Source organism: Sceloporus occidentalis, unplaced genomic scaffold (genome assembly GCF_023333645.1).
Source record: "Sceloporus occidentalis isolate IW3139 unplaced genomic scaffold, rSceOcc1.0.p SCAF_6, whole genome shotgun sequence".
NCBI classification, from domain to species: domain Eukaryota; kingdom Metazoa; phylum Chordata; class Lepidosauria; order Squamata; family Phrynosomatidae; genus Sceloporus; species Sceloporus occidentalis.
In genome coordinates, this window is record NW_028316986.1 from 36,415,001 (window position 1) to 36,441,705 (window position 26,705).

Consider the following 26,705-nt stretch of genomic DNA (forward strand, 5'->3'; position numbering starts at 1 on the left):
GATCTAAATCCTTTCAGAAGACGTTTTTCTGAGAGGATGTCTGAAATCTTTCTTTTTTTTCTTTTCACTTCTCTAGAAAATTCTGTAGCACTGTGCAGGGTTTTCCCACCATTCTTTTTGGTAGCAATCAGTATCTCCTCCCCAAACCATGGTGGTAATTCAGGAGGGAAATAATAGACAAGAGATTAGTGCAGTTGCTGTGAGTCCCACCTCTGAGTAAGTGCCAGATAATCCCCTCTCATTTAGAAGGATTTGTATGAAATGGCCTCTCAAATTTATATACAAACAATTTTTAAAAGTTTATTTATACATTACCACACATTTAATCTTTTGGTTCATAAGATAGTCATCTTATCTCAGTATACCTGTCTGAACCAAAACTTGTCTTCTCAAAAAGTAGATAAGAAATGATTCAGTGAAATGGGCAATAATATATCCATTTCACCAGTTAATTTACTTATGTTGTCTAAATGAATTACCTCTTTCTGTAATTTATACTCAACTATCTGACTATGTGACGGGACAGATATTATACATATATTATCTCTGTATATTCTGATAGATGAATTATCTTACAAACATGCTTGAATTTTATTTAAAGTTCTTGATTTAAAATTAAAAAAAACACCTTTGCACAGCCAGCTAGAACTAATACAATAGTTACACTTGAATGAAACTGCAGCAATGTTTTACAATACAATCATAGAATTTTAGAGTTGAAGAGGGCTATAAGAACCATCTTGTCCAACCCCCTACCCTGCAGGAAAACAGAATTAAAGAATTCCTAAAATATGTCTGTCCAACGTCCATTTAAAGACCTTGAAAGATGGAGAGTTATCACTATTAAAGCCAAAATATCCAGATTTGAACCCTGGAGAATGTTAAATACAAATGAGGAATAACAGAATGACAACCAAGACAACCACTTTAAGAGTATGAAACTGTTTTGTGATCATGGTTCAAGTTGCTTTGGCAAGTAGTTGAATTCACAGTGAATCCATAAGAGAAGAAGAGGTTAAATGAATTTGGAAGATGAATGGTCACTCTATGGCAGTCAATCAGTCTTGCTATGTGACTTCTGGAAGATGTTTTCGTTTCATTGAATATCAGTGCTTCTGCACCAGATTAGATGTTTGTGGACTAACTTGGGAGGGAGGGTTGGGCTGGGATCTTGTGGGGCTTGTTGTTTTTATTGTTGTATATTATATAAACTTTTCTGTCACCCGCCTCAATCCTCAAAATGGAAGAGGTGGGATATAAATAAATATTTATTAATATTATTATCTACTGTAGTCTTTTACTTTGATGTTGTACTCTTGTAGGAGGAAATAAACTCCACCATAAAACAATTCATTCTCAAAGGAAAAGATCAAACTTGGACAAGGGAGAAGCATTCACAGAATCAGTTTGAAATATATCTTTCTAGGAATTTTATTTAGTGAGGACACTAAGCAGGATCAGGTATAAGATTTGATGTAAGAGTTGAAGGCTAGTTCCAGACTTTGGTTACATCCACACTGCAGAAATAATCCAGACTGACACCACTTTAACTGCCATGGCTCAGTGCTATGTTATTCTGGATATTGTAATAAAAAGAAATAAAAATTTTATTTGTATTTTCCCACCTCTCCCAGGTGGATTGAAGCGGGATTACAGTCAAGCAACAACAACAGTATACAAGAATAAAACATATAATATTCATCATTAAAAACAATACAATCATCCTAAGTAGAAGAGTGGGGTGAAGTCCTTACAAGAGATTGGGTGGGTAGGCTTGCTGGAAGAGATATGTCTTAACTGCCCTCTTGAAAGCCTCCAAGGAGGTAATAAGATGGTTCTGTTCTGGAAGGTTATTCCATAGTTTAGGAGCCACTGAAGTAAAAATTCTTTGGGGGGTTGAAACCAATCTAGTTGGATCGCCTTCAACAGTTTTTTCCCGGAAGTTCTAAAAGTGCAGGGCGGACTATATAGGGAGAGGCATTCCTTTAAGTAACTCGGGCCTGAGCCATATAGGGCTTTATAGGTAATAGCCAACACCTTGTATTGTGCTTGGAAGCTGATGGGAAGCCAATGAAGATCTTTCAAAATAGGTGTTATATGGTCAAATTTTGAAGAACCTGTGACCAATCTGGCTGCTGCATTTTGTACCAATTGAAGCTTCTGAACTTGGTACAAGGGTAGCCCCGTGTAGAGTGCATTACAGAAATCAAGACGAGAGATTACCATGCAAGTACCACTGCTTCAAGGTCCCCTTGGTCCAGATAGGGATGCAGTTATCAACCGAAGTTTGTATCAAGCACTCCTGGCTGTCACATCTACTTGAGATTACAATTGTAGCGATGAGTCCAGGAGTACTTCCAAGCTGCGAACTTCATCCTTTAGGGGAAGTGTGACCCCATCCTGGACAGGGTGACTAATTCCTTCCCAGGACCTGAGGGACATATCGCTAGTACCTCTGTTTTCTCTGGATTCAACCTGAGTTTGTTTTCCCTCATGCAGCCCATTACTGACCTTAGGCAGGCATCCAGAGGAGAGATGCCATCCCTAGTCACTGCAACAGTCGGAGGCATAGAAAAATAAATCTGGGTGTCATCAGCATACTGATAACACCGCGCCCCATGTCTCCGGATGATCTCTCCCAGCGGCTTCATGTAAATGTTAAATAGCATGGGGATAGAATGGTGCCCTGAGGGACACCTGATATCAGCTTTCTCTTAGAGGAGCAGCTATCCCCCAGCCTCACCATCTGGAATCTACCCAAGAGGTAGGAACGGAACCACTGGAGCGCAGTGCCCCCAATACCTAACTCCCTCAGGCGTTTCAGAAGGATACCATGGTCAATGGTATCGAAGGCTGCTGAGATGTCCAAGAACACCAGCAGGGTGACACTTCCCCTGTCAATACCCAGACGGAGATCATCAACTAAGGCAACCATGGCCATCTCAACTCCATATCTTGCTCTAAAGCTAGTTTGAAATGGGTCCAGATAATCGGCTTCATCCAAGACAGCCTGGAGCTGGAGGGTGACTGCCCTCTCGATCACATTGCCCAAGAATGGTAAAAGGGAGACCGATCTGTAATTGTTTCTCATCAGGGGATCTAGGGAGGGTTTCTTCAAAAGCAGTTTTACTATAGCTTGTTTCAGTTTAGATGGAAATATTCCCTCCTGAAAAGATGCATTTATTATAAGCTGTAATGATGTTATTATTGCCTCCCCTCCCTGGGCAGTCAACCATGATGGGCAAGGATCCAGGGGACACGTCATCTTCCTTACACTTTCAAGGAGCTTATCCATTTCATCAGTAGTTACAAACTCAAGGTGATCCAGTTTAATACAGTCCACGGAGTCACTGGGTATCTCTCTTATAGTTTCTGTTATAATGCCGGCATCAAGATCAGCCCATATCTGAGAGATTTTATCTGTGAAAAAGTCGTTAAAAGCATCACAGCAAGCTTTAGTTGGTGTCAATGAAGGGTTTGAGGTGGGAGAAAACTGGGTTAACTCTTTAACCACCTTGAACAGCTCTGCTGGACGAGACTTTGCAGACGCAATACGTGCAGCATAGAATGAATTCTTTGCTGCATCTATTGCCACTCCATAAGAATCCAATAAGTTGTTATGGATTGTCTTGTTGGATAAACACTGATGTCTCCGCCAGTGCCATTCTAGTCATTGTGCAGCCCGCTTTATTTAGAGAAGATTTTCTGCATACCAAGGTTTTTTATTTGAAGCGGGCTGAAAAGGATGCTCAGGAGTGATAGTGTCTATGGCCCTGGTAAGGCCGTTATTCCAGGTATCAACCAGGGCTTCAACAGAATTGCTGTCATTCCCAACCATAAAACCCTCTAGGGCCTCTTGGAACCTTTTGGGTTCCATCATCCTTCAAGGGCAGACCATTTTAATAGGTCCTCCACCCCCGAGGGGGATTTGGGTAGTGGCCTTCAGCAGTCCCACCTTGACCAGGAAATGGTCCATCCATCACAGAGCAGAGGTCTGAATCACCTCGGCCCATGGCTTGTCCTGATCCGTACTAAAAACCACATCAAGTGTATTACCAGCACAATGTGTTGACCCTGAGACCAGTTGGGACAGTCCCATGGCTGTCATGGAAGTCATGAACTCCTGAGCTGCACCCGTCAGATCTAATGAGCTGGACTTGAAGGGTATGTTGAAGTCCCCCAGGACAAGAAGCCTGGGAGACTCCAACACCAGCTCTGAGATCAGATGTGTCAGCTTGGACAGGGAGTCTGTTAGGCAATGGGTTGGACGGTACCAACAGAATCCTCAGACTGTCTCTAACCTTCAGGGTCAGGTAAATGCACTCGATGTGATTTGTTTTCCAGATAGGTCTCCTGGTCAGGGTGTAGATAGATTTATGGACCAAGATACACCTCTCCCTCGCCCACTTTCCCTCACTTGCTCCTTGACGGTGTAGCCGGCTGGGAGGGCCTTAGCTCAGGTCACACTTCTGTCCTCTCCCAGCCAGGTTTCCGTAAGGAAAGCCAGGTTGGCATTTTCATCCTCAAACAGATTGTAAATTATATGGGATTTATCTCTAACTGACTTGGCGTTGCAAAGGAGCAATGTGAGGGTGTGTGGTATGGTTGGGTAGACCCTCGGCTCTTTCGGGATAACAGGGTGAGTGGAAGGCAAGATAGATTTTAAGCATCGATCTCATCTTCCGTTATACCTCATTTTCACCTTGTTAATGCTATATCTCCCATTGCCCCACACTGTTTCATTTGCCATGTCACTACTAGAATCTAACCTCTTGTGGTTCCATCCATCCATAGTTACAACTTCCTCCCCTTCTTCCCCTTCCCCATTAAAGACTGTAACAGCAATACTGTTACTATGTGGAAGGTTAAACTTAATAGTTGGTTCCCAAACAGATTCCTGGTTCTCTATCGAACCATTTCAAGGGAATGTCCCAACTAATAATCAATGCACAATAGTTGATGTCATGCCCAGCCTGGAGGACGGCTTGGAGGACTCAGAGGATGAGCTAGAGCCCCTGGGACTTGAACCTGTAATGGAGGAGCCAGAGGCTGGCCCTAGTTCTGCTGGAGCAGAGTCTGTGGCCCCTCCAGAGGTTCAGCAGTCAAGTTTGCCTGGTGCCGAGGCTGTGGACATGGAGGAGGATCGGGGCAGTGTGCCTACCTTCAAGGAGCGTTGAGCAGAAAGAGAGGGCCTTTGAAGATCTCGGAGGCTTTATCAGAAGCGTGTTCGTAATCAGACACAGCTGAAGGCCGGCTCCTTGCCTTCTTAAGCACCTGGAGCATGTGTGGTTCTTTGCCAGTGGATATCTGACTCTTTTAGAGGAAAGCCTCTGTCTCTGGCTCCTTTGGCTTCTTGTCTTGACTACCCGGAAACCTTGACCTTGGACTGCTTTATCGACCTGCCTATCTGTTACCCTGAACCTCGGACCGTCTGACAATTCTCTTGGTAATCCCTTTTGGTAGAACTACTGTGAATCTCCAGGACTGTGTAGCTTACACTGACTTTGCTATGCTGGGAGGGGGTTTGTTTGTTTGAGAACTAGCTGCCTTATCAGCCCTTTGGCTGCTTTCCCGGACAGTTGTTTAGTGGTCTTCCTTCAGAATAAGCTGCTAGGTGTCAATCAGTGTTCTGGAGATGATTGAACAGGGGGTAAGAGGGATGGAGGGGCAGATATTCCACTCGGTTCCCACCCACTGCTATTCAGCCATCTCTTCAATTTAACTAAAAATAACAGTGCAAATTAAGCTGCGCTGAGTAGATGGTCCAACACTGGCACTTTGGCTCAGAAGGCTCTTGGAGAATTCCGGCGGACCGGCTTATGAGGGTGCCACTCTCACCGGCATCCTTCCCCTCTCCCGGCTCCTCAGCTGTTGCTCAGCTGTGCTGAGTAGGTGGCGCTTCGGCTCAGAAGGCTCTGGGAGAAGTCTGGAGGGCCGGCTTATGAGGGCGCTGCTCTCACCGGTGTCCTTCCCCTCTCCCGGCTCCTCAGCTGTTGCTCAGCTGTGCTGAGTAGATGGTCCGGCACTGGCACTTGGGCTCGAAGGGCTCTGGGAGAAGTCCAGCGGGCCGGCTTATGAGGGCGCTGCTCTCACCGGCATCCGTCCCCTCTCCCAGCTCTTCAGCTGTTGCTCAGCTGTGCTGAGTAGATGGTCTGGTGCTGGCACTTGGGCTTGGAGAGCTCTGTGACACCAGAGCTCAATTAGTAGATGATTGTATGCATCTTTTCGCCTGATCTAGGCATGGACTGGGCACATCGCATACCTGTTCTGCACTCCTGGTGTACTTATTGAAGAATGGAAAAGTATCATTCTTTCAAAAGTACACCAGGAGTCTGGATCAGGTACATGATGTGGCCAAGTTGGGCATGGAGGCATGCAATAAGATCCGTTTAAACCATTCAAGCCTGTGCCCAGCCTGTGCCAGGATGGGGCAAAAAGAGGTGTGCAATAATCTCCTTACAGAGAAGGCTAATTGTCTCACAAAACTACAGAGTTCCATAATACTGAGTCATTGGAGTTAAAGTGGTGTCAAATTGAATTATTTCTGCAGTGCAGATGCAGCTCTAGTCATAATTAGAACATTCTAACTGAAGACAATGTAGTATTAGTGATCTCCCTAAATCTACACTTATATTAAATCTGGATCTAATACAAATTCTGATATTAGGAACGGTCCAGAAAGTGGAAGAAAAATAGCAAATGATTAGTTCTCTAATGGTCCACCTCAGCAGCATTAGTGAATCTCATGTCAGCATTGTCTTTGCTGAACGCAAAACAACATTTTATACAGAAGTTCATGAATCACTTTTTATAATTAGTACTGTCCCATAATCATCATTTTAATTTTTTACTTTAAAAGAGTGATGTTGTAAACCTATATACATGTGTGACTCTACTCTGCTGTACTATAAGTAAAACATAGTTTTATATTTGCATTACGTCTTCTTTCACCTGTGTGTGTATCAGCTACTAGCAGGGCTGGCTGTTTTTTGTTGTAAAGTGCCATGTACATTGATGGTGGTATATAAATAAAGAACAATACTCTCTCTTTTGTACAAAATAAGGCATAGCGTAACACTAAGACATTTCCAAAAATGTTCCAAAATGGAAATACCTTCATCTGCATAAAAGATGCCAGTAAAAAGAACAGCATAGATAATGTCCCCATTTGGTTCATGTGGAGGATGCCATTTCACCTGAACTTGTCTGGAGCCATCATTAATGACAAATATTACAATTTTTCCTTTCGGGATATCTTCAAGTGTACGAGCTTCCACCTGCAAAATTAACAATACAAAATGACTGTAATAAAAAGAAGTAAGGATGAAATAGATGAAGGAATATTTCTTCAACTACTAGTAAGGTGGGCCCTCCTCCACTTTCACTGGAGTTATGGGTGCAGGACCCAGTGGAAGTGGAAAAATTACAAATAAAAAAAACAGTATTTTTTTTTTACCTGAGAGAACACCTGTCCAGGAATCTCTATGTCCTCCAGTCCACCTCTGGCAGATGCTGACAATAGAATAGCACCAGAGGACCTACAAATGCCTAGAGTAGTATTTTCTGTAGGAATCTCTAGGTCCTCCAGCGTGACTCTGTGGTCAACTTCTAGCAGTTGCACTGGAGATTTGTAAAGAGAACAAATTAATCAAACCCATGAATAATCAAAATCCACAAAAAATCAAAGTTACAAACATACAAGTACATGACTGTACATGAGAAAGAAGGTACAACAAAACCCCAAATCCAGAAAACAGTGATACCTTTATTGGCCCAACTAAAAAGAAGAAGCCTCAGTCTCAAAAACTCTTTTTAGTGCCAAAGTTCAGCACTGAAATGTGAGAAAGTGAGAATGTTTTTAACACAAGCATGTACAAAGGATGTGCCAAAACTCTCACAGCTAAAATTTTATGAAAGCAGCACAAGTCATTTCTAAATACTCAAACATTGTATTTAATAATACAAACGCAGAAGCAGTCATGTTGACCATATGGCAACTTTCAATTTCCATATTATGGTAATACTGTCATTAAATCAAACAATTTAATAATTGTGAAGTCGAAGGCTTTCATGGCTGGCATCCATAGTTTTTTGTGGGTTTTTCAGGCTATGTGGCCATGTTCTAGAAGAGTTTCTTCTTGATGTTTTGCCAGCATCTGTGCCTGGCATCTTCAGAGAATGTTGGCCTAGAAGAGAGCTGGATGTATATATACAGTGTGACCCTGAGTTTGGAGCTGGTACATGGATATGTATTGATTGATGGATGAATCATAGTGAAGCCTGCAAAGTTGAAGGGCAAGGTATTTTGAACTAATTGAAATTTCCAAACTTGGTACAAGGGTAGCCCCAGGTAGAGCACATTATAGAAATCTAGAGATTACCAGTGCATGTACCACTGCTTCAAGGTCTTTTTGGTCCAGGTAAGGATGCAGCTGGCGTATCAACCGAAGTTATCTACCTGAGATGACAATTGTAGAGATGGATCCAGGAGTACTCCCAAAATGCGAACTTCGTCCTATAGGAGAAGTGTGACCCCATCCAGGACTGGTTGGCAAATTTCCATCCCTGGGCCCAGGGTACCTATAGCGAGTATCTCCGTTTTCTCTGGATTCAACTTGAGTTTATTTTCCCTCATCCAGCCCATTACCAACCCAAGGCAGGCATCCAGAGGAGAGATGCCATCCTTAGTCACTGCAGCAGTCGGAGACATAGAGAGATAGATTTGGGTGTCATCAGCATACTGATAACACTGCGCCCCCTGTCTCAGAATGATCTCTCCCAGTGGCTTCATGTAAATGTTAAACAGCATTGGGGACAGAATCGCACCTTGAGGGATGCCCAATTTGAGCTCTCTCTTGGACGAATAACTGTCCCCAAGCAACACCATCTGGAATCTATCCAAGAAGTAGGACCTGAGCCACTGCAATGCAGTGCCTCTGATACCTAACTCCCTCAGGCGTTCCGGAAGGATACCATGGTCAATAGTATCGAAGGCTGCTGAGATGTCCAAGAGCAGTTCTTGCTGAAATATGGAAGGCTGGTTTACTGAACTGTGGGGAAAGTTCTTGACAATATGCAAGTAAGGTTTCCCACAGTAAATGTCAGGCCCTTCATTCTGATAAGCTGCTGTTTATTATATTAATCAAATGCTTAGGGGAAATTTTGAAGATACAGCCAAAATGCATGGAGCAGAACGAGATCCGGATATGAGCACTGGCTAAGCTCTTGACTTGTAGTACTCAACTCTTCTCTCTCTCTCTCTCTTTCAAGAAAAGCATCTAGTGTATATTGCAGAGCAACGGACTGTGTTCTTCAACAATTAACTACTGCTTTTTGTCTCTTTTTGTCCTTCTTGTTCCACTTAATTGAGTAATTTTTCTTTAGAAAGCCAGCTACATACTGTCAACATCCTGACCAGCAACAGTAGAGATTATTGCACAGACTTTATCCATCATTTTTCTGACAGGACACACACACACACACACACACACACACACACAACTTTAAAGACAGGTCTTATTGCATTTTCCTGCGGGCAGCCCATATGCAACCCGGGCTTATACCGTGGCTTTCTGTGGACACAAAAATCCTGTCCTTGAAAAGCAACAGGGTTCTGTCCTTGGCCTAGTGCTATTCAACAGCTTTATCAATCACTTGGGTGAAAGAATAGGAGGCATGCTCATCAAATTTGCAGGAGCCGCTAATACCCCAGAGCACAGGATTAAAATTCAAAATGACCTGAATAGATTAAAAAGCTGGGCCAAAACAAACAAAATGAATTTCAACACAGAGAAATATAAGGTGCTGCACTCAGGGCAGAAAATGAAATGCACAGATATAGGATGGGAGACACTAGGCTGAATGGGACTACACGTGAAAGGGACCTAGGAGTCCAAGTAGACCACAAGTTAAACATGAGTCAACAGTGCAATGCGGCAGCAAAAAAAGCCAATGCAATTTTGGGCTGCATCAACAGAAGTATAGTGTCTAGATCAAGGGAAGTAATAGTGCCACTGTATTCTGCTTTGGTCAGGCCCCACCTGGAATATTTTGTCCAGTTCTGGGCACCACAATTCAAAAAGGATGTTGACAAGCTGGACCAGGTCCAAAGGATGGCGAGTAAAATGGTGAAGGGTCTGGAAGCCATGCCCTATGAGGAACGACTTAGGGATCTGGGGATGTTTAGCCAGGAGAGGAAAAGATTAAGAGGTGATATGATAGTCCTGTTTAAATATTTGAAGGTATGTGATATTAAGGATGGAGCAAGCTTGTTTTCTGATGCTCCAGAGAATAGGACCCATAACACTGGATGCAAGCTAGAGGAAAAGATTCCACCTCAATATTAGGAGGAACTTCCTGACAGTAAGAGCTGTTTGACAATGGAGCACACTCCCTTGGAGTGTGATGGAGTCTCCATCTTTGGAGGTTTTTCAACAGAGACTGGATGGCCCTCTGTCGGGGATGCTTTAAGAGTTTTTGCGTGGCAGAGTGTTGGACTGGATGGCCTTTGTGGTACAGCGCGCCTGCGCCATACGCTCAAGCCGCAGGGCGTGCGCGGGGCGGAAGGGGCGGCACGTCCTATTCAATTGAATGGGCGCGCAAGCCCGTTGCACCCCGCGCGTGCCCGCGCCACCACACACGAGCCCCATTGTTTCCAATGGGGCTCGAGCATAGGGGGAATTCGCCTTACGCGGAGGGATCTGGAACGTATCCCCCGCGTAAGGCGAGGACGGACTGTATCTTCCAACTCTATGATCCTGATTCTAGGAAATTAACCTATTCATGTACTTTTCTTGAGTTCTGCAAAATGGAGACAGCAACTTGGTGTGGGAGCAGCTGTGGCAAGCAGTCTTTCCCAAACTACCTCCTCAGCTTCCCTTGGGCAAAACATCTGAGCTCCAGAGATAACCCATAATTGGGTTGCTCCTTGGCCAGGCCACATCTGGAATACCAACCTGAGATTTTCTCACTGGACACACAAGATTTAAGTGAGGGTTTATATCCCAGGTCAACCACAAGGCATGTCTCTTTCCCTACCCCCTTTAGTCATGCGACGTAAAGAGGCAGTTCAATAGACCTAATCTTCACCCAATGAGAGCACCATAGGTGTTTACCTAACTGCTACATCTCCCCCAAACAACACCGTGGGTAGGCAAAAAAAAAAAAAACACCATTGGAAAGGGATGAAAATTACTACCCAGTCCAGAAGTGACCAACAAACAGGGTGGAAGGGTAAGTCAAAGTCCAAAACAAAGGAGGAATTGGGGGGGGGGGGGTCTGACCTTATTTAGCCTGGCTCCACCACCACCCAACCCTTCTCCATCACATTGCTAGTGCACCAGACTCTTAATCTGGCATCTCTTCCAAGAGGCCAGCAAAGCCCCTCCCTGGGTCAGGTATGCTGATTCAGGGAAGCATATTGGACAATTTTAATTCTTCCTGGTCAGTTCTGACAATGAATGTTCCTGGACTTGGTCAATAATTTCTTAATAAAGGTGTTCTGATTTCATAATAGTGAGCCTGGATTTCTGAACTTGGTATCTTGTTGGACACCAGATTGTTATGTCTCTTCTTGTAAAGGGTGTTAAATTACTTGTTCCAGGAAGGTTTCTATACCTTTGCAAAGTTCCATGTAAGACAGTTATGCAATACATGAATATGATTCTAAAGATTTCCTTTATCCTCGGTGCTTTTGTTAAGAGCAGGGGTAGGCAACCTGTGGCCCGCGGGCCGGATGCGGCCCGGCAAGGCCTTGGGACCGGCCCCAGCCTGGTCCTGCAGCTGATTGCCGCCGGAACCTTTGGCCTCTTGCGTGAGGGTGTGGGGCCTTTGGCCTATCAGGAGGAGGCAGGCAAGGGGGGCAAGCGGCGGGCAAGGGGGACAATTGTCTATAGAAGCCTCCGAAACATGCATTTATATTAACATTTTTTAAAAAATCAGCAAAATTTTTAGCGTGTCCTCCTTTTTTAAAAAAAAAACCTGTCCTCCATTTGAAATTTTTGTCCTACATTTGTCCTGGTTTATTTATTTATGTAACTTTTTTAAAAAAAAATATTTTATTATTTATTTTTTGGCTTCAGCCCCCCAGTTGTCTGAGGGACAGCAACCCGGCCCCCAGCTCAAAAAGGTTGCCTACCCCTGGTTAAGAGAATGACAAATTGTCATTTCCTTCTGCACCTTAATAGGTTCTGGCTTCAACTGAACTCAAGATGGGACTCTGGTAGTGATGGTATGTTTAAAGAACTTGATCAACTTACAGGCAACCATGTTCTTTCTGCTCAGATTTCCTAGGATGTTTAAAGGGAAGACCTCTCAGTACAAATAAGATGGGTTCTGTTTTCAAATGTTTCAGGGAGGAAATTGTGTGTGGAGTGGAAGGGAAGAAATTATGAGGAAAGGGTTTGGATAGTGAAGCAAGTGCTCTCAGGATTGAAGTACTGGGGGTTTTGCATTAAGATGAATAATTATATCATCTGGCACTCCCTTCATCCCTTTGAGTGTGGCTGCAATTGGCACAATAGCTAGAGGGGACCTACTCCTGGGCTAGAAATGGTAACTTCTAGAATCGTTTAAATAGGGAGGCAGGGAGGGAGCAAAGGAGGGAGGGAGAGAGAGAGAGACCAACAGTTGTTACACAGACTGTCAGGATTAGGGGTTGCATATGAACATTTACCACAATAAATGAGGAATAGAGATAGCATTCTCTTCCTTAAGCAAATGTAAAAACACCCTACCTTAGAGTCTTCAACCTTCTAATCAAGCCCACTGTAATGGACTCTTCCACACATTAGCAAGATTTTTTTAATTGGTTTTGAAGTACTGAGATGTCTTTTCTCAGTGAGGAGGAGAAGGAAAATTCAATTACTCTTTACATCCCTGATCTGCTTGTGGCATATTTTGAGTTTAGGTTTGTTCTATCTTTGTAATTTTATTGGTATTCAAATGCTGTGATGTTCTCATGTGTGTATGTTTGTACGCATGTGTGTGTGCTATAAGCTTCTCAGAAAAGCTAAGTACACAGTTATTAAAACCAGAATCAGGACACACACTTGAATAAGGATGGGTTATTTTGTTAGCTCCATGGTCACTACTGAGAGGCCATTTCTCTGCTACCACATCAGTTATAATGCCACGGACCTCTGAAAGACTGACTGGGATTAGGCATGGCAATGCTATTTTTGATATCACCATAATATTTTGTGAGCTCTCATTGTTTTGCAGTTCTTATTGCTGATCATAAATTGAACGTGCATGAAAACGGTGATGCTGCTGCAAAGAAAGTAAATGTTATTTTAGACTGCATTAACAGAAGCATTGTTTCCAAGTAAAGGGAAGTAATAATCCCACTATATTTCTGCACTGGTCAGGCCTCATCTGTAGCACTGTGTCCAGTTTTGGCCTCCTCATTTTAATAATGATATGGACAGGTTGGAGAGGGTTCAGAGAAAGGCAACAGGGACGATAGGAGGTATGGAGAAGGTTGAAGGATGCTGGGCATGTTGAACTTGGTGAAGAGAACTGAGAGGTGACATGACTGCTTACTTTAAATATCTCAAGGGGTGTCACACAGAGGAGGGTGTAGGTTTGTTTTCTGCTGCCCCAGAGAGTAGGACCAGGTCTAATGGTTTGACATTTCAGGAGAGTAGATTTTGATGTAATATTAGAAGGAATTTCTTGACAGTAAAAGCATCTCAGCAATGGAGCCAATTGCCTAGTGAGATGGTGGGGTCCCCTTCTCTGGATGTCTTCAAAAGAGGTTGGACAGCTACCTGCTTGGGTTACTTTAACCGGAGATGCTGCAGTTGAACTTGATGAGGCCCCTTCCAGCTATGTGATTTTATGATTCTAAGTCTATTGACTAGGGGCAGGGTAATATGCAGCTAAATTGCTTGCAGTTTCTCAGCAAAAACAGTCATATGGAAAACAAGATGACTACATTTTCAAGATATAATTCTGAAGCCAACTATTCAAATTGAAGTGAACCAAATACTAATTACTAAATCCTGCTGCTAGTCCTATTGTACATCAACTTCATTAGCTTGTTCAAAATGTAGCAAATATATTATGTGAAATGTATGCAATTTGCATAATATGTGCGACATTTTTCAATAATCTATCTCTGTAACAAAGCTTCTTGGAAGTTGTGATGTACGGCCTTATAAAGCCAACTCAAGTTAATGTCATTCTTTAAATCATGCACCTGCTTCACTTTTGTATCTCTTAGAAAATAAATGTGCTGAAGCCTTCTGAATTCTCAGTTATTTGTGAAGGCATAATATACTGTGTTTACTATTAGAAGATCCAGACTGAATCCCTATGTTAGCTGGAATTGTGTACTGTCAGTATGCAAAGAAAAATCAAGGTGTACAAAAATGGCAGAATAATATATTGAACTTCATTCAGTACAATATGTGCATATTGATTTTAAGTATACAACAATACTAATCCAAAACAGGACATTACTATTCAGTTAACCACATTACAAACTAAAAATTAAGAACAGTGAAATTGCTTGAAATATTTATTTTGAAGAAGAATGGAAATAGGCCACAATTAAAATAAATGGTTTGAAATGAAATGTTAAAATAGTAATACAAATTCAATAAAAATATCTACATTATTACCAATTATAAAAATATGGTACTACATTATAGTACAACCCCTTTCCTTGCTATTTCTTAGAGTACATTCCTTTTTAAAATATGTGCCACTTCAGATTAGGTATGGTTTACATTATTTTCAGATTAATTCATGTTCCCAACAACTATCTCCCTCCATAAAAATCACAGTAAAATAAGTTTAGATTCTAGAGTGATGTCTATTTTTAACTGTAAATTAATATTTGCAATTTTTTCTATATTTTTGTTTACTAATTCTGAAATCATACTCATGCGTTAAATGTGTTTAAACATTATACAACAGCTATTCTTATGTAGCTGATTTTAAAAATTCACCACTAGTTTAAAACAAAATCTTAAACTAGAGGAGTCTGGTTTCCTGAGATGCTTGCATTGCACAGTATCTCTTCAATCGATTAGGGCACATTAAATAAAAGATCAGCAACAAAAATAGCTGGAAGGATAATATCAGTTTACCATTGGGAAATGTCCCTGTTTCTATTTAAAGTCCTCAATGAACTAAAGATTTCTTTTTAAAAAAGTAAGTGTTGGATATAAATGGTAATTGGGGAAAAAATCTTTCAGAAAAATCAAATGAAGAAGTGGTGCTTTAACTTCCTGGCAGCATTTAGGTGAGCTGCTCTCTAAATAAAGACATTGCATTTCCATTCTTGTGATTGGAGATGGATCACTAGCTCAGAAAAATAGTTTGCATTCTGAGCAGGAGATACAGATAAGTATTAGGTCAACTCTAAACCTTCTATTTTGAATTGCACTGAAGTCAGAGCTGAGTTTCAGCTTTAATGAAGTGCCGTTAGTCACTAGTTTCTTCCAGAGCAGGATGGAATATTTTGAAAGCACTGAAATACTGGAAGAATTAATATATTGTGAACTGAATGGGTGGTAAGTGAGTTTAGTGCTTGTGACATCTTGTCATTGCTGGCATGTCTTAAACAAAATGAAACAAAACAAAAATGGTTAAGGCACAGTTCTACAAGCAGTGTTGTTGCTGTGCAACCTTTATACTCTTGAATAGGGCTTCTGTGGGAGCTTCAAAGAAGCCCTAGAGAAATGAATGGAGATTGAACAGGAACCGCTGCACCAGCCAAAATTTCCAGGATATATATGTATATATATCTGTAGAGCACGAGTGCGCGTGAAAGAGAAAGAGAGAGAGAGAGGGAAAATTGGCAAAAAGCCATTCATGCTTTTAAGAGTAAATATCCATCAACCCTTTCCAAGCTATAAAATGTTTAATGTTAATAAACCCTACAGTCCTGATGGCTGGAATCAGTAGCATTTTAAAGAATGAATCTTAGGAGGAAAATGAGGATATGGTAGCAAAAATCAAAATTTAAAAATTAATGTCTTTTTAAAAGTAATACTTATTCAGTTATCCTCACCCAGTGAAGCTATCATTACAAAGGAAGAGGATGCTAAGCAAAAATTCACCAACCGTGCTATAGTATGAGTTTCTGGAATTTCTTACAAAAACAAGAGGGAGAAATTAACTGTTTTATTTCCTCGATTTTACTGGGAAAACGTAAATTCACTGTGCTAGTTTTCATGTAACATGCTAAAATGTTGCTATCATTCAGAGGAAAATATCACAGAAGTATATGTCCAATTTTTCCTATGCTGTAGGAAATGCAAATATTGTTAAAATATTTTAAAATAGTTAAAATATGTATTAGAAGAATAAAAATGATTTCAGAATCAAATTATGGGAAAATGTAAATACCATTTCAGTACTGAATATTGTTTCTAGTGTTCAAAGGAATACATCTTTAAATGTCTTCCATTTTGGGAGGGTGGAACGTCAATTTGTTTTAGTGTGTGTCTGCTTTTAGAAGGGGAAGTGGGCTTCCAATAGATAAACATGGTTAGTATAAATCAGTAACTTTGTGGTATTTTTACTTGTTTGTTTTTATGTTTGTGACTCTATTATTATATCTTTGTGTATTAACAATTGATGTGTTTATGTCAGTTATGGAAAAGGTTTTAATTTTTCTTTTAAATCTTCCAGTATACTTTGTGCTGTTGCATCACATTGTTAAACATTTACCTTTTGAAACTAGACGCAAAACCACTTATTAATTTAGACAAAGGTATTGCCATGAAATGTAGTATCATTTTTGTCTTATTATACTCATCTCTTTTCAGTCAGGCAGAAGCTAGAATTTTTACTCATTACTGGAATAGTAATTTTTCTTTTAATCGTGTCCTTATAAATCAGATTAAACCACATCTGTGCCTTTTAAACATATTAACTTCTCTTAATTTCAATAATATGCGTTTCACTCTCATATTTTTTCCCCATTCCCTGTCTTAGTCTTTCGTATATCTATATGATATTTTGGAACATTGCCTAGCTGTGACCTATTCCAATCTTTTGCAGCTTTTAATGGCATTTTTTATAAAATGTCACATTTTGCCAGATGGGTTAGTACTGACCAGTGTGAATCATCACCATTTACTCTGATATTCAGTGCCATCTGACATTTATTACAGTCTCAGAATGTAAATTGAGGTACTCACCAGTGGGCCTAAAGCACAGCCTTTTGCAGTACATGCCTGAACTCTGAAGGAATGCAGACTCCAAGGAGAAAGTCCAGAAGTATAATAACTCATCTGGGAGGAGTTCTGTACCAATATGCCATTCATACACAATCCATAACTAGTAATAAATCCTATTTTTAAAGAAGGAAAACATAAAAAATGAAGAAATTAACAGATGACATAGCTAACCAGAGCACAATAGATATGAGACTGGAGGGTGAAGGGGCCATTGTTCCTTTATGGAAACTCAACGTGGTGGTATCATCATCATCATCATCATCATCATCATCATCATCATCATCATCTTAAACAGTTGGCACAATCGAAGGAGCAATATTTGTATTGCTACTAGAACAAACTACCTTCATAATTTCCTTGTTAAATGCTGGACATGCAAAAAGCAGGATTTTGTTCATCTTGTTAAAATTCTCTCTCTCCAAAGTAAGTAGATTTTAACAGACAGTGAATGCCAATGCACTCTTTTGAGCTGCAAAAGTTCAGACAATTCTGTTTCACAGCTCTGTTCAACATGCAAATGCATGATAGATTAAAACAAGGGTACAGAAGATGTATAGCAATCATTTAGAATCCTAACACATTCAGATGTAGAAAAAGTAGTGACCCCTATTTAAACCTGATGCAGGACAACACAGAAATGATCCTTCCACCTGCATCATGACCTTGGCACTGCACTACAATGATTATTGTAATAGCTCCTGCTGTTGTTATTAAGATTTTTCAATAAATACTAGTCAACAACAGTGTTTCAGAACTGCTGAACTGAAAACGATGCAATGGGCTAACTGGTCCAATTCTTTTCATCAAGGCCTCCCCCCAAAAACATAATAATTGACCCTTTGTGAGCAAAGTGCCAAAGGAAGGAAATCCCAGTGTGTCTCTTTGTTTAATTAAATAACCTGATTATTGGTTTCACTGTCAATTAATAAAATGTTTGAAGTGAAAGTCGAAAGATGGCTTGAATAGGGAAACTTTTGTCAAGGTGCCATCTCTACTTTGCATGCTATAGGTCCTTAAAAAGAGGTGTAGGGTGTATACACTTTTGAGGACAATACCCAAATGAGGTTGCACATCACACAATTAAAGAAAAATACATTTTGGCCCTTAGGTGCAGCTACCTAAGTACACGATTAAGAAATAAAGCTCAGAATCTTTTTTTTGGGGGGAGGGGTATACAACAGGAAAGCTATCTTCATCCCTGGCACCAGAATCATGTCATTTCATGAAGCTTTTTTTTTTTCTTTGTGTGTGTTTTCTGCAGGCTCTGCATTCCCTTGCTTCCTTCCCCTGTGTGCTGTTTTTTTGTTTTTTTTTAAATCCACACAAATCACACAAGCATCCTTTTGGCAAAGTCATTCCCCATGTATCAGGCCTAACCCTTATCCACTACATCTGGCATATTTATTACTAAGGTTCAAATTAAAAACTCACTGAGCCAAGCATGGTGATTGTCCTTATCCTACCTTTTCACACAACTTTCTGAATTTTCTCCTTTTCTGGTATTTTTAGTATTAACTTCTATAAGCACTTTGTCTTATTAGGGATCTGTACCACATTGTTAATATTTGTGCCACAATACACCTTGGGGGAATTTGGCAATTGACAAAAAGACCTCTTATCATGTAGACACAAATAAACAGGATCTACAGAAATATGAATAAGCTGTTTGAGCTTTCAGTGGCTCATACATTATAGGAGACACACTTTTACAAAAAGACTGTTAGCATAATAAAATCAGCAGAATTTCTTTATTCACTGCTGTGCGAAGCTAGAAACATAGCATTTAAGCAAGTTCAATTTAGCTATTTAATTCTTCTGAAGTTTGTGTTTGACTGCTTTGATTACCAAAGCCTCTTGGGTTATGTTAAATATGTAAGTAACTGCTTTCCTAAGTGCAGCTTCCTGATAGCTCTAAATATCTGAAAAGTACCACCCAAATAAATAAGTTTCTCACAGAAAAAAAATGTGGAAATGCTTTGCACTATGTTCTGTACTGAGGAATTCAAAATGAACATTTGGATCTGTTCAGCTTTAGAACGACCTATTTAGTTCCAGGAAACTATATTGGGCACTGCTGACTTCTACAGAAGTGATATGCATTTTATTTGGATATTATAAGGCCATAATTTTATTCAAAACAGCTAAATATTAATAATAAAATTTATTTATATCCTGCCTCTCTACAAAAAGCAATTGGGGCGGCTTACAAAGTTAAAATATACAGTGGACACTTTATAGATGTGGGGGATCCATTCCAATCCCCCCCCCCCAATATATGGCAAAAAAGAAAAACACCTGGGACCTCAAGCTGCTATTCCTATGGTTATGTGCTCCTGTGCGCCACCGGTGCAGACATCCTTTTAACTCCCCAAGCTTGCCCTGCATGGAAGCTTAAATCTGCATATGGCAAGCCTGCCTATGGCTCAAGCACTCTGTAGTATTGGCCTGTCATTATTAGGCTGGGATCTAGTGATTGGATAACCCATCTGTTATTAAATGCCATCACTGGGCCAACTACCAGAGAGAGAAAACTGGAACAACCATGGAATCCATGTGAGTGCACCCCCACTGCCATTCCCTGCACTTCGATTCACTCTGATTTTAGCTGCCTGTACCTCAAGGTCTTTTAGGAGGACCTCCCTTAAAGGGAGGAATTAAAAAGACCCACCAGACCCACAACTAGATCTGCTTACCTTCCACACTTCTAAAGTTGTGTTATCAAAGAAAAAATAAAATCAGTTTGAGGAACATCACACCCACATGAAATCCACAAATCAATACAAAAAAACGGGTTGGTCAGTGAATTGTGGAAAGAGAGAGAAAACCAAAAAGCCAGAAAAGCAGTGAGGAGTGGCTTTTGTCTTCCCTTGGTAGAAATCAGTGAAGCCTACAACTTAATTCTCACAAAACATGCAGGCTTCTTGGAAAGAAAATAAGCACATGGCTATAAACATGATGACTCCATGATACTCTCCAGCCCTGCATGCCACCCATTCAAAGCTTATGCTATAAACCTCTATCTTTCTCTCAGGAAGGGTCTACACTGGCTAGAATACTCCAGGCTAACCCCAGAGTATTTTGGTCCCCAATTTTCCCCATATTGACCCCTTACCTGTTCTCTTTTGGGTTGTCAGCTCACCTGCCTTCCTACATGGTCCCCATTCATCACCTGGTGCTGCTGCTGAGTTCATAATGAGGAGCCCAGCCACACTACCATTGCTGGGCTCCTCATTTGCACATCAGAGTGACTTGTGCCCATAGCTGTGGTGCCAGACAGGTTGAAGGGACTACCAGTGAAGGCAGCCACTGTCATGGCTGTAAAGAGAGCTAAAAATCGACAGCAAAGGGTGAGTTATTTAAATGCAGGTTAGGAGGAGTAAGTCTCAAATCAGATGCAGGCATCATGAAGACAATATGGTATTTCCATACATTCACATCTGAATATTTGGCTTCAGTGGTTTTAACTTCTGTGAACTGAGTGTCATAGTCTAATAGTTTCCAAAACTGTCCTTCTGACTCTCAAACAGAGATCCTGTTAGCAGGTGTAAATGGCATCAGCTCAGTGGCAGGAATAAAATGGCTGCAGATACATTCATGATGGACATGAAGTCAGAGAAAACTATCCCTGTTAAGAAAGAGAACTACCCTACTAACTCCTCAGCTGCTTGAGAACTAGCAGGGTAGCTTTCTGTCCGGAAAATAGTACCTTCCTTTGCCTTCCCACTAGGACTGCAGTGGACTCTTGCAAAAAGTGCACTACACCAACATAATGGACTGTTGTGCTAGCATAAAGCACCAATAAAAGACCTCAATGTCCTTTCATAGCTGTGTCATTCTAAACTTTACAAATCAGAAACTCACCAGGAGTTTTTCCTCAGTAGCCCCACCACCTAGTAGCCCCTACTTTCAGTAATTTTGTGTGTGTTCTAATGTCTAAGTTAAAATGTGCTGGACTGTCATTTACTTTCAGGGTAGTATTCCAGTGAACTGAGGGCAAAGAGGAGTAGGTCAAGTGTGGTTGCACATGGACTCTAAGCTCACATGATTTTCTTTAAGTTTAAAAGATTCTTTGTGCCCTCTAGGGAACACCAGTGTAGTTTTGGCATGTTTCCTCATCTCCAAGCTGGTTTAGGCTAGAGAATGGTCTTTTTTCAAAAGCAGAACTAAATCCCCTAAATTTAATTCATTTTCCAGTGAGCTCTTGGATAAGGAGAGGAATATGAACTCAAGAGTTTCTACTCAGAACACAATCTGACTGGCATTTCCATGCCCCTGGTGATCAATTGCCATATAAATAGTGCTTCATCCACAAAGATGCAGGAAAAGAAAATTCCCCCTTACCTGCATTGGAATCCTGTCCCTTAAATAGAAACTTTCAACCTTGCATGATTCTATTCCTTTCTTAGCTGCATGTAAGTGTTTTCCAGCTACACATAAACCTTCTTCTCCCCCCCCCACCATAAAAATCAAATCAAATCCCCAAAATATAAGATCTACATTATAGCTAACGTTGAGAGTGAATCCATACCTTGTTGTTCTCACTGAAATTACATGGTAGTTAGCAAATAATTGGTCTCCTGACCCCCTAAGCCTCCATTTCCTTAACCTGACATCTAAAGTAACTCAATGTTCTGCACACCCAAGGGGAACACAATTCGTCTTGTGTGGAGGCTGTAAAATGCACAGAGGACTTTCTATAATGGAACTGTGAATGTAATTAATGGGCTGTAGAACTTGTCATAGGTTTTGTTTGCTGGTCCTGGAAATAAACTGTCTTTTAAAGATTTATTTACATTTAAATTTCAGTTATAAGCTTGTTTTTGCCTTTTTAGGTGAAGACACATTTTCCTCTACAAAATGCTGCCTCTTCTGTGGCATTTGCTATCTGAAACTGGTGCTCAAACATAATGATCACTACCAATGCATCTAGGAATAAATGATTATTAAGTTTCAGCACTACTGTAGGCATCATATACATCACCTATGATATTCACATACAGAATGCTTCACTGTAGCACATAAAAAGCAGGCTTCATCCAGAAGGGAAACTGACTGACATACCACATCAAGAAACACTTGAGATTGTCCTTCGACTTTTTAAAAGCACGGATGGGGTAGTAGAGAGTGGGAACTGAAGCCATTTAAACCTAGGTGCACTCATGTAATCCATTAGATAGAAAACCTTAATAAAACCATACATTTAATGGTTCCTAAGTTTTGATTACATAATATCTCTATGTAAAAACTGAAACCTTCAGTTAAGACTAAAGGAGTAGAAGAATGCTCTCCTCTGTGACTGATTTTCACATGAACTTAAAATTTTGGAATATTTAGCATCTTTAAGAATAGTTAGCTTTTTTTAAAAAAATGGGCCAATAAAAAATAAATTAACATTTGAGATTCCTTATCCTATGTTTACACTGTGAATATAAAACCCATACTGCCAAAAATTCTCCTTCACTTCAATTTTCCCATATTACAATAAATATTGATTCATTGCAGACTGCGAGAAATTTCCTATTATTTCCTGTTAAACATAACACTGAGTTGATGGCTAGCAGAGCAAACTCAGTTGGGACAGTCAGGGAAGTGATCCATAATTTCCAAAGCTCTGCTAACTTGTGATAGTGGAGGCAAGAGACATACATATGTCTGAAGTGGAATTTCTCTTTTCCTTTTTTCTCTGGCAGGTTTTTTAAATTTAATTTTGCAAAAGAAAAATATTCTCTATCCTTTTGCTTATGGTGGTAATTCACCATGATATTACTAGGCAGGATTGCATCCCTGAGGGGTTCAATCTTTGTTCTTCTCAGGAAAACAAAAAGATTTTGGAGTCAGTAAACCTAAAGCTCCTACAACCCATCCCTGGAGTGCTATGTTTTAGGGCCTCCCATGGGTGGACATAGAGCAACTGATAAATCTATGTTCACAGAACTTTCCACAAGTGTCACTCTGTCTCTGAAATAGACCTGTCACCACCAACAGCAAAGTTTGTTCCTGCTGCCACAGAATTACTCCACCCTATATTAGTTTCCTGCAGCATACCAATGTGAGTGTCAGAGGGTCAAAATTCATCATCATCATCATCATCATCATCATCATCATCATCATCACCACCACCACCTCTATGCCACCTTTCTCCCAGAAATGGACCTGAGGCAGCTCACAAATAAAAATATCTTTTGTGAATAAGCCCAATTGAACTCTATGAAGCTTACGTCCTGAGTAGACATGTATAGGAACAAAGTGCTTAGACTATCTGAAGGAAATCATTTTTCCCCCAAAGAACTTGTGCCCATGCAAAAATCCACACAAGCAATAATGCATACCACTGTCTGTGTTTAGTGCAGTGCCAATCCGACAAGTAAACCTATTCAATTAAAATTTGTAATTACTTACAAATTATTCTGAAATATATGTGTTATGTCATTTGACAGCTGAAGGCAGGCAAGCTGCAAAGTTAAATTAACTTATAGATTACAATAAATATTTAGAGCTGTTACACTATTAAAAAGTTATTTAACACTCTTTGCCCTCAAGTTCTTAATGCCATTTTCTGTTTCCTGTCTTAAGAATACAGGTAGGTGGCTGTGAAACCTGATATTCATATGATATATTTGAAAACAGCAACAACACTTATTTTTTAAAAATTAAGATCAAGCATTGGTCACTTTTCCACTGACCTTGCTCACATGTCTCACAATCTTCACTAGCTGATATTCAAGCTAGTTTCAAGGGCATAGATAGGTTTTGGAAATTATGACAATTCAAATGACAGAACTTGAGAATGCTTATTTAGAAGAAAGACTTTCCACTGAGATAATTTTCTTTTTTCCCATAAAGCACTGGAATATTATCATTAGGCACTAATACTGCCACAAAGGCCTGGGAGTAAATACTATTGTATTCAGTGGGACTCAGTTCCGAGTTAACGTGTTTAGGATTGCACCGTTTATTATGTTTTAACCACCTTTACTTTAAGGAAATCCACTTGGCATATGCATGCTGTCCTCCCCATTTTATCTTAGTCTGTGAGCTAGATAAAAAAAAAAAGAGTAACCATGGTTCAGCAGAGATTTGAACCCCTATCCAGAACATGACAAGCTGGATGAAGCAGAATTAGTTAACAGAGAATAAAAAAGAAAGAAAAAGAAAAGGTGAGGAAGCAACTCTGTATGCAGTTAAATACAGAAGAGGGTTTAAACTTTTGCTTTTTACTGTTTTGAAGAAACTGTAAAAAGTACATATAGAGGGTGATAAATATATCTAGCAGTTTAAAATGTAATTTTTAAAAAATGCTTTCTTAAAAAGTAACACTTTAAGAAATGCTTTCTTAAGAGGTGTCAGAGACTCCTTCTGTTTAGTTGTTCCAGAAAGCATTAAGCAAAAGAATGCAGTACATGAAAACCATCAAAAGGGAGCACTTTTGAGCCACTAAAACAGCAAAGCAAGACGGAAAACTTCAATCTCACAGCTACAGACAATGATACTATCTCAGGTATTTTATGTGCTAAAATGATCATTAAAAATTAAGCACCACATATAAGCTGCCATTTAGAATATTAATTTACCTTTACTAATCATCTTTTTAACTTGAGGCTAAAAGAGTTCACTTACCATTCGGGTACTCTGGCTTAGTCCACGAGATGTTAAAGGAGTCAGAGGAATATGACTGGGCTTCTGGAGCAGGAACACCTTCTGGGGTGCTCTCCGTTGTTACTGCTGAAGTAGCTTCACTTATTGTACACCCACCTCCTGTGCAGGCCTTTAAAAAAGGGGGGGGGGAAGAATAATAATAACAATAATGAAACTGCACAAATAAATATACATCTAATATATCCCACTGAGAGAAGCTAAGAACTTCAGAGTTTGTTATTGTTGTTTCAGGTCTCGCACAAAACATGGTTCCTTCTTACAAAGTTCTTGACTTGCTTATGGGGAATGAATTTTGGTTATAGTGAAGCAAATGCCGGTGAGATGACAGAGGAAATTTCTTTGCCAAGAAAAGCAGGTACCTCCAGAACATGCACTCTCTCTTTGTTACCCCCTCCCCATTGTCAGCTTCTGTCTCAGTAAAGATTGACGGTTCTCAAACTGGGGGGTGGGACCCCCAAGGAGCCACTGAGAATTGCTTAAGGGAGGGTTGTGAAACTTGGATGTCCTGATGCCCCCTTTCTCCTCCTCCTTCTCTTTCCAAACTTTTTTTTTTGTCTTGGAGGGGAATAGAAAGAAAAGGAGGGAATTTGGAGTTTCTGCCTGAGGAAGGAGGAGAAGGAAGAGCAAGAAAACTATTTCCTTACGAAATGTTAAAATATAATACTCATAGATGTATATTCATTCAAGGCATCCTTAGAAATTCAGTGCTCAGTAGCTAACAAAGGAACTTGTAGGTTTACAAAGGACTGAGGCAACTTGGATCTCAAGAGAAGCATCTCTTTCTGTTTCGCTAATAGAACATCCCCCCCCCCCCCCCGGATTATCCACATAACCAAAAGATAGAGGGACCAGCCTGCATGAATGCCTCTCCAACAACACCTGGACTGAGAACAGCAAGATCTTGACAAAATGCAGGCTTGTGACTAACATTGTCATATTTGTCCCCTCCAGTATGATTTTTAACATCTTTGCTTGAGGAAGAAGCCAGAGGAACTTCAAAAACTTCCAACATGTATTTTGTGCATTTGGGTTTGCTGATAAAGGTATCACTGTGGAGTTTGGATGTTATTGTACTTTGGTAGTTGAATGTGTGAATGAAAATACACACACTCAACAAACATATTACTGTTATTCATCTACTACATTGAGCAGGGTGAGGAGGTATGACGTCCACATGTAGATGTAAAGGGATTCACAATGGTAAAAAGTTTGACAGCCACTGATCTAGGGATCTCAGTAAAAAGACCTTAACAATAGGAAAGAACAAATCTGTCACTTCTGATCCCCCCAATTCCCCCCCCCCACACACACACACATATTTTAACTTTAAAAAAACCTCATTCAGATATGTGAATAAGTTTGTGAATCTTTCATAAATGTTCATCAAAAGCAAGCAGGATTGTTTGATTTTAAAAAAAAATTTTTTTAAAGAGATCCTATAACTTTGTTGTATAGAACCTGCAGTTTCAGTAGTTGAGATATTTTCGGCACAACCATTAACGATACAAGAGCCTTGTCCTGTTTTTTCTACTTGGTAAAGTTAAACAACAAACACAATTCTTATTTATTTACACTCATCCCAGTCAATAGATACAGTTATTCCTACTATCTATCTGCCATTTAGTTTTCCAAGTTAAGAAACTCTCAACTTGATTGGATGCAGAAGTTTTTAAAGCTAGACTGTGAAGATTTAAGCTCTTGAAAACCTCTGCCTGGCAAAGTGTATCTGTTACTTTCTGTCCCTTCCAATTTTTGTTAATCTTAAATTCTTCCTGTTGAATTCATGAATAAGTTTCTAAAATCTGGAAACTTCTTAATAAAAAAAAAATTGCAGAATAAAATTCCTGATACGAA

The 26,705-nt window shown here is 40.2% G+C and overlaps 1 protein-coding gene across 1 annotated transcript in view; it reads right to left on the bottom strand.

The window, feature by feature from the left end:
- USH2A (usherin) overlaps positions 1-26,705 on the bottom strand; it is a 665,032-nt gene that overhangs the window by 287,528 nt on the left and 350,799 nt on the right. Inside the window, exons 34-36 of the mRNA XM_089528326.1 lie at positions 24,813-24,960; positions 17,157-17,308; positions 7,115-7,277 (exon numbers count right to left, since the gene is read on the bottom strand). Coding sequence (XP_089384452.1) covers positions 7,115-7,277; positions 17,157-17,308; positions 24,813-24,960 — 463 coding nt within the window. The remainder of the gene's footprint in view (positions 1-7,114; positions 7,278-17,156; positions 17,309-24,812; positions 24,961-26,705) is intronic.